The 9,067-nt window shown below is 40.9% G+C and overlaps 1 protein-coding gene across 5 annotated transcripts; it reads right to left on the reverse strand.

Moving 5' to 3' along the window:
* Window positions 1-761: 761 nt before the first annotated feature.
* LOC146181535 (uncharacterized) lies at window positions 762-7,432 on the reverse strand. Of its 5 annotated transcripts, none has more exons than XM_084576580.1 (5): window positions 7,274-7,426; window positions 6,983-7,016; window positions 5,700-5,741; window positions 3,531-3,857; window positions 762-891 (listed from the first exon to the last, which is right to left on the reverse strand). In XM_084576580.1, coding segments are annotated over exons 1-4 (333 nt in total). In that variant the 5' UTR covers window positions 7,275-7,426; the 3' UTR covers window positions 762-891; window positions 3,531-3,601. The 5 variants fall into 5 exon arrangements, 2 of the variants coding, with proteins under 2 accessions (XP_084432706.1, XP_084432705.1); XR_014700224.1 differs by having other exon boundaries at window positions 763-891; window positions 5,700-5,796; window positions 7,274-7,430; XM_084576579.1 differs by lacking the exon at window positions 6,983-7,016 and having other exon boundaries at window positions 763-891; window positions 7,274-7,427.
* Between the last annotated feature and the right edge of the window lie 1,635 nt (window positions 7,433-9,067).

Genomic DNA, 9,067 nt, shown 5'->3' on the forward strand with positions numbered 1-9,067 from the left:
TGGTATTACAACCGCTATGCTGAAAGCTTTAGTGCAGGACCACAACTCGGAAGTGTCGAATATTGTAAATATTTCCCTGGAAACTGCTTGTTACCTGAAGACTAGAAAGTAGCTAAAATATACTAATGCTCAAAGATCCGAAAAAAAGTTCTCATTTGGATAATATTCGGCCGATTTCTCTAACTTAAAATCTAGTGAAACCTATTGAACGCATAGTTCACCTGCGTCTCACAAACCATGGTATGACCCTGAATGCATTTAGTGATGCACAGATTGGGTTTCGTCAAGGGTCCTCGCTTTGGACGGCTTATACAGATTTGGAGAGTAGAATTAGGTTAACAATGAAGAAGAAAAAAGTGTCGGCATTGGTCACTTTAGATATCGCCAAAGCATATGACAGTGCAGAACACTCTATACTGTTGAATAAGATAAACGAAATTAGGCAACCTTTTTACATTTTTGCATGGCTAAAAGAATTTTTAAGGAATAGGACTTTTTTTCTGCACTAGAGGTTCTTTAACTTCTGAAGCTTATTACCAATCTAGAGGCGTGCCTCAGGGATCAGTGTTATTTCTATAGCTATTTAATATAATAATGAGGGATATTCCTGTTCATCCGAGTATGTGGATGATATTGCCTGTTTCTCTTCTGATGTTCATCCTTTATACCAGTTATTGCAAGCCTACTTGAATGACCTTAAGTTTGGCTGGGTAGAGTAAAATTATTTCTTAACGTGAAGAAATCCTCAGTACTCGTTTTTCAATCGGCGCACCCTCTTTATATATTTATTTATAATGCGGTTCACAAATCCCGCAGGTTGAATCCTTGAAGTACTTGGGTGTATTATGCCACTTGCAATTGGACTGGCGCCCTCATATCCGAAGTAATTGCCTGAAAGGTAAGATAGCCTTTGATTGCCTGATACGAATTAGCCCTAAGAAATTAGGTATGTGCTCAGATATTATTTTGGTTCTGTATAAAACTTATATAGGACCAATTCAGGAGTTCGGCTGTCTTCTTTTCTCGGGCAGTCCTAAATACAAACTACGACCTTTGTTGCCACTGGAGAGGCGCGCTTTACGACTATGTTTGGGGTTGCCAAAATCAGTTTCAAATGCTGTCCTCTATTTAGAGGCCCGTGTACGTAACTTGAACTCTCGATTTGAGCTGCTCACTGTGCGATCCTTTTTACGAGCACTGGAACCTCTGTCTGGAGTGGCTGCTCCATTTTTATAACACACCAAGCTCAGTTTCTAGATTATCATTGGCCGCAGTATAAGTAACCACAATTTGTATTTACTCAGTCCTTGCTGTCCAAAATTAGTTTCACTTATTTCAGTAAGACGTGTTGGCAATGTTCAAGCGACTTGCGCACTGTGCTTTGACCAGTCCTTGCCATGTAACGCGAAACACTCGACTACCACTGTAATAAATTGGCACCTTAAAGATTATCTATTACAGTATCCATATTACAGACCGTAATAAAACCGCTGAAAAGTGATGCCAAACGTGGCGCGGTAATTGCGGTTAAATGAGGAATAAACATCCACAAGTTACCTTTCGGTTATATGCTCATGAAGGAAGAAGACGATAGTGAAGGCAATGGATATCTCGGTAGGACCAATTTACCGTGACAAGTGTCATGGCAAAGCTTGGTCGATGAAGAAACACGTACTTAATGACAATCCAGCGATTTAATTATCTTAATTCTGAGTGTATTTATGGGTCTCTTTTTTTCGTGCCTTTTGGAATGCTCAGGGCCAGTAATTGTCAATTCGTTAACCCTGTGCTTAAAGCTATGACAATTTCTAGTCCACATGTCTACTGTAACGAGTTTTATTGACTGAAGTAAATTGCAACCCATTAATAAGAGTAACATTTCTGATTGGCAAACACGTCACAGCAAACAGCGTTTGAGAAATAAAGAACGTTTGTTTACTTTTCGATGCAATGTATGAAGTGCTTTCAGTCAGTAGCTGCCTAAGCACACTAAATTCGGAGCTTGCATACGTCGAAAAACACTAGCTGCGGCTTCTTAAAGCGGGAGCTACCTCGGGTTTGAAGCAATCGCTTCTGAAAGATTATAAGGTCTCGGTCATGATTCTCGAAAGTCAACATTATTGCCTATCGAAAGTACCACCAAAAAGTGACGTAAGCTAAAATTATGACAGCACACAGGGATTGGAGATTATAGTGGTGTTCTGGCGTTAAGCCCAAACTAGGTAAACCGATGCGATGGCGTTTATAGTGAAGTGAAAACAGAGCCACACGGAATGCGGGCTGAGCGTGATTTTACTACTCGCGTGAATGCGCAGTTCGGAATCTTAAATTGCAATAGTTCGCGGCTGCCTGTGATCCCTAGATAGAAGTTGAAACTTTTAACGGCATTCATGTTTCTTGGAGTTTGTGTTGCGCGTTGCACCGTAGCCAGCGCGATTACAGCCGCCATTGAAAGCATCGTACTTGCCGCACAACAGCGTCAGCAGCAGGATGTTTCACACACCTTGCAAACAAGCCCCGAGCGGTACTTTGTGTACTCCTCCTTCCACGCCTGCTTACAAAGGATTTGCAGGCTGATTTATAGCGCCGTACACACCTTGGCATCACAGAACACTCGCACGAATATTTAATGCATCATATGGAAGAATAGCCCAGCCCAACACACCTGTAGCAAGACTGTCCTATTATCTCAAGGGCAGTTACTTGGATTTTATGTGGCGCTCCTATTGTCTGCGAAAATGTAGAACAGCCTCATGTCCCAACGTTGCGTTGTGTACTGGGCTGAAAGACATGAAGCCTTTATTTGGCAGTTAGCAGTTTAACGGTGCGCCTCTCCTTCGTGGTTAATGGTTTGAAAATAGGAGCATTTGGCACCACCAATTTATTTTGTGACACATTTTGTTTCAGCTAATATTTCTTTTACAGTGACAAAAACTGCTACTTCAGTTTTATTATTTTGAATGTATCTATATCGCTCATCGCTGGCATAAATATTGTCATGTTTCTTTCAATTTCATTTACATCTTTTGTGCGCCTAAGTCGTTCAAAATAGACATAATAAAATGCTCTCCAATGGATATATTTTGTGCCTTACTCTTCGGTGTTTCAAGCGCTTGCTAGTACATTTTACTTGGGCAGCTTAAAATGCCCAAGATCTTTTGTTTAGTCGGCTCTGGGGGAGATCAAGGACACTTCGAACGAGAGGGGCTCATTCTGACAGAGTACTAGTGATTCAAGTCATGCTCGCATAGCAACGTGTATAGCTATAAAACTTAAATTTAATCCATCTTTTGGAGGCAGCTTTTCAGTCAAGATGAAATGGAAGCCGCCAAGTCAGTTCAGTTAAAGATCCCAGATGGTTGAAATTTCTGGTCCTCCACAACGGCGTATCTCAATCTTGAGTAGCTACGATACGTCAAAGTAGACAACAATAACATACCATTTAAATTTATATGAAGACTATTCATTCTTTGTATGAAGGTATCACCAACTTTAATGTGTAAAATGTAGTTATTGCTTAATGCACTTACCTCGTATTTTTCAACTGTGTAGATTTACATGCCTCTAAATACACTTATGAACGTTATATTTTCGCTTTGCTTTATTCCAAATGTTTACTTCCATATTGACAGTACGTAGCATGCGTGTCACAGAATGTGTATATCGGGCTATTTAGCTGCGATAGGACGTTGCCTCTGCGGGCCCTGAGGACGTGGTCGGTGCTGATGAGGCCGTCGTGGCGGTCGTACAAACTGTTCTCTGTTGCAAGGAAGCCGACTATGCGGGCCGGGGTTAAGTGGCTGACCGCAAACACAACCCGGAGCGCACACAGATTGAGGTCGGGCTCCTTGAGCGCACTGCAGGTGGAAACAAGGTTGCTCAGTGAAATAAACGGAATAGTGCTTTTTTTTTTTCAAATTTACCTACCCTCCTAAGAAGTTACAATGTGTGTCCATTACTGTCGAATATGTAAACGCTTACAAATTTTAATAGACAGTCTATCTTAACAGTGTTATTATTTGCATTCAAAGACATCTGTTTGGAAACGAAACTGGTTAAATGAACTTGTGATACGAGGCAATGACCAATACAATTAAAACGTTAACGAGAATAGAAAAAGTCTGAACTTTAAGAGAGCGCTTCCATATTTATAATTCTGATATCCTCTTCAATAAAATTCACTCTAATTTTGCAGGATATCTAATTGCTCTAGATGATTCCTCTTGTGGAAAATCTTTATTTCGGTTTAAGGAAGTTGTGTCCGTTTTTTAAGCCAATTTGCAGTTTAGAGTCATACGTTTTCGAGAGAGCAACTGTGACTGATCATGACAACTTGATGCGTTATAACTCAAAGTATTGATTGTTATACTCACTAGACCAGAGTATTAAGTTGGATTCGGTATCATTAAACGTACATCATTAGCAAAAGCCTTATAAAACATTCACAGATATGGACACTGTATATACATGGAGGAGAATGAAAACAAAACCACAATATTGCAATTGGCGGCTCAATATTTTATGCGCGTCTACTATTCAGCGGGGACATATTTTAGAAACCGGTATTTCAGATTAAATTTTTTTTTCTCTAAGAAGGGCTTTGTAGATCGATCAGGCGAATATGAGGACCGAAAAAGTTCTTCAGAGCAACACAAATTTCAAAAATCTTTTGTTGGTACTCAACTCATGCGTTAACAAAGGCTTCATGCCACACCAAAATATTGAAATGCTAACGATATTGAATATGCTACGTTGAATCAGAAACAAAGATGCGCGGACCGGTTATTTCACACGTCAACATATTGGCATTCGGCCTGTGTGTTAAGATCCGCTGCCTCTGTAAAGCTCGACTAGATAGTCTTCTTTCATTTGTGTTTTTTTTTATTCATTTTATTCGGTAGCTTTGGCGTCCATCTACATGCCTATAAGAAGTACCACATGTCCTTTATGGTCGTCCATACAGCAGTGCTTGGTCTGTATTCGACGGCGCAGAATTCGCCATGCCATCGTTCTTATTTGTATGTATAGAAATGTACCATTCACTACATGAATAATTTTCCCTCTTCTAATCACATCACTGGGAATACAATTCACGTCCTGCAGAGCTCACTGTAAGAAAGTATATATGATAAAAGGCTCATTGTGATGGCGCAATTTAAATAAATTTTGCGAAATGGGTACTGCCTGACTACAAAACTTATGCGAAAACAATATTTGCTCTTTTTCGCTAGTTTCTGGTTTACATTTGTTTCACGGAGCTGTCACCTTCATACACGAAAATGAAAAAGGCAGCAGCGAATTCCTTTGCCTGACAGGGCACTATGGCGCTGTAAGTGAATCTCCTATATGCGTGAAAATTTGCGATTCTGCATTGCGAATATTAGTGCCCTCAAGGGCAACTACCTAAACATGTTTTATAGAGGTGTGCTTTATAAAGCGCTGCATACAAACGGTGATGGTATAGTCCCGTTAGCATAAAAAATCCATCTAAATTTCTTTCATAATCGGGTAGGTTAGTCTGATTCTCCTTTACAGGGAAATTTATATTGAAACGTCAGAAACAGTTACTAGGTCCTAAAGTTTATATTCTGTATTGCCCCGTCATAGATATTTCTACCAGCCCTTGGAACGGTGACTGAGTAGGTATGACCAATAAAGATGGCCAATCATGCGCACATCTTCTACAAACTTGTACTTACCCATTGGGGGCAACGGCGTCGCAAAGGTGGAGACACTGGAGCCTGGCATCTCAAGAAGATAGCAAGGTTTTAAATGCAACAATACTATTGCGTTGGCCTGCATGTTTTAAATAAAAATAGCGTGAAACCGCGGGACGACAGAAAAGAAGGACAGACACGAGCACTGAATTAAAACTAAGTTTATTTTGTGCAAGATTGCAAATATGGAAAGCAGGCAAAAGAAAATCACAAAAACTGCTAATATCAATTGTCAATATCTAAAAATGCAATTTTTTTATAAGTGAAAAGATGGTTCGCTCAAGCAATTTTCCCCTGTGTCATGGATAACGAAGTCGTCGTAAAGTTCCCGTTTTAGCCATCGGGTAAAGATCGTGGATCCTGGCGGTGTACGCTTCCTCTTTTCAGCTCCTAACAAACTGCGCACAAAGCGCGAAAAGTAAATTGTGAAAAGCGAGAGCAAGTTTAATGTACTACTAAGTCGTGACGCAGTTTGTGGAATGTGCAAGCGAGATGATTTATGAGATCTCTCTGCCTTGCGCTGCCACATACGTCGGCCAGACCGGGCAATGCATAAATGACAGGTTAAGAGAGATCGCGAATGACGTGAGGACTAGCAAATTGCCACTCTGACAAAATACGTGACTATGTGCGGGTGCATTCCTCAGTTCCGGAAGTGCAAAGTGTTGCTCACGTATAGTTGCCATCTAAAACGGGAGCTTTTCGAAGCCTTCGTTATTAATGAGAAAAGGGTCATTGCTTAATGAATCATCTCTTAAATTATAGAACGAAAGAAAAAGCTTTTTAAGATAGAGACAAATGATATATGCAGTAATTTTGGGATATTTTTCTGCCTAGTTTCGTATTTCCATGCTTCCTCGAAATACGCTCAGTTGTACGTCAGCGCTGGTGTCTGTGCTTCTTTTTTGTGGTGCCGTGGTTTCGCACTGTTTTTATTCGTAATCATAAAACAAGTAGCCCAACAATTCTTTTTTTCGCGTTTTTTTTCTCTCCTTATCAATACCTTGTACTAGAACAAAAATGGCACTTCTACAAGACACAAATGCAGATTGCTTCAAAGACTATAATTTGCATGTAGAAATGAAGTTACCTAGAGCATGCATTGTGCTAAACCGTCCTCTTCGACCCGGAAAAAAATAAAATATACACTTTTCTTTCAGTGCCATGTCAGTCAAACAGCGGGGACGGCAGGATATAAATAAGCAGTTGTATGTATTGGAAGCTGCATTATTAGCGAGTGACACGCATGCATTTGTGAAGCTCACCTGCAATTAACTTCAAATTTTACAGAAATTATCACTGAAAATACAAGACAGAAAGAAGTCTAATAAAACAACAATCAGAGCTTCATCCATCTTCGATTCCTGGCTAAATGAAATTCCTGCCAGCATGGGGGGGGGGGGGGGGTGCTCCCAACCGAGGTGTTTAGAACTTCGACTGCTATTAATATTTTTATGCATAAGTAGTAAATTTTGCACTGTGGCAGTTCAAGGTCTTGATTCTCTCTCAATTTCTTTTTCAACTACAAAAATAACATATTAAGATGTAAAGCTTACTTTGCAGTTGCGAACAAGACCATAAGAAGAGCACCTAAGAGCACTGTCGACTTCATTTTAAGGGCTTGGAAAATGCGCGGAAGATATTTTGCAATACGCAGCCAGCACGACTGCTCACACTGGTTGGAGCCTTAGTATTTATCGCTGCTGCGTGCTTACATTAAAACGCACAGCGCTCTCGTCATTCGCTTTTAATGCGTCATTCGCTTTTAATGCTGCGGTCTGGCGCACTTTTAGTTTTTTAATTTTTTTTCACATTATACAAAAATACAAATAAACCGAAGCCCCGCAAAGGCCCACATAAGGCATATATTAACACGTAAAGGAGGTATTGCGATTACTGAGATATCGGCCAAGTTAAAATGCACGTCCCCCGGTGATTAGCGTCTTTTTCTGTGAATCGCATTTGGCAAATGGAAAGGTAGAAGCCTAAAAACGAATTAGGAAACCTAAAAATCTCTAAAGAAGGATGTCATTAGCCTGCCACAATGCTTTATCGCACAAGTTCAAATCAAGGACATTCCGGAGAACAGAAAATAGGCTTTCCGGCTCCTAAATTCGTCATAGTGTGCTAGAGGTCGAGAATTCTACGCTTTACATAGCCCCTTTGCTTGGCACCAGATTATTTCCCGCACTTTTTAAGTTTTTCTTGGTTACATTGTGTATTTGTCAATTGTGTGTTCCTTCTTTGAAACACTCCATAGTAGTCATGTTTTAGTTCCAAAACAATATCTACCAGACCTTCTTCTTTTTTATTCTTGGCTATTGTAACTATTGCTACGGTAAGCAATATCGAGATGAAGATGATGCACTGGTGTGGTGTTGGGAAGAAGACGACGCTCAGGCTAAGCTGGTTTCGTTCTGGTGGTGTGTGCTTCTGAGAGTTAACTAGCGTTTACCGCTGTGTACGTTTCATGGATCACTGCCTTGTCGTGGCGGAGTGGCTTGCGAAACTCGATGAAGTGGTGAGCTCTGCTGTGTAGGGCCACCCAAGATAGACAGGTCACGGCAGAGAGTTCTGACAAAATGTGATTCACTGGAGAAGGTAATGGCAACCCACTCCAGTATTTCCTGCCAAGAAAACCCTACGGCCAGTCACAATACCATTATGCGTGGCGTGACATGGTCCATAGGGTCACGAAGAGTCGGACACGACTGAACGCCTGAACTGAACTGACGTTTCCTTTAACATTTGGTGGAGGTGCTGGGTTATATTATTTATTATTATTAATACTATTATTATTTAGAGGGCATTTTGGTGTTCCTCAGTCCTCATATTCTATGTCATCATTAGTGGTCGGCACCGGCGCAAAATGCCTGCAGATTAAACTGCAAAAGCAAAACGCTATCATTACTAGCTGAAAGAATACGATTAGAGATCCCGTTCTCTAAAAACACCGACTTGTGCGGCGGTTGTGCGCCCTTATGTATGCCCGTGGAAAGCACCAGTTGGCCGAAATGCGACGTGTGCAGATCACATCGTACGGCGCAGCTAGAAGCAAATTTCAAACGAATCCTGTCATATGGTGGGTTTTTCAAATTGAATTAAATTGAATTGAAAGTTATTTGTCGACGCATATTACAGTGGGAAGAGGGGACACTGGGCAAAAAGCAGCATAATACAGCTTGAGGTAGCACCCAGTGCCCCAAAAACACATAGGCAGCAGTGTGGTTCGTGAACATCAAGCTTAAGATGAACTATTTGAGACCTATGACCCCTTTCCCAAACATTTCACCCCAAAGAGCACAGCACCAGGCCGGGGGAAAGCTTGTACCCATTTAAAAGCCGGAGGG

The sequence above is a fragment of the Amblyomma maculatum genome, chromosome 8, assembly GCF_055883805.1.
Source record: "Amblyomma maculatum isolate TAMU_Amacu chromosome 8, ASM5588380v1, whole genome shotgun sequence".
Lineage (NCBI taxonomy): Eukaryota > Metazoa > Arthropoda > Arachnida > Ixodida > Ixodidae > Amblyomma > Amblyomma maculatum.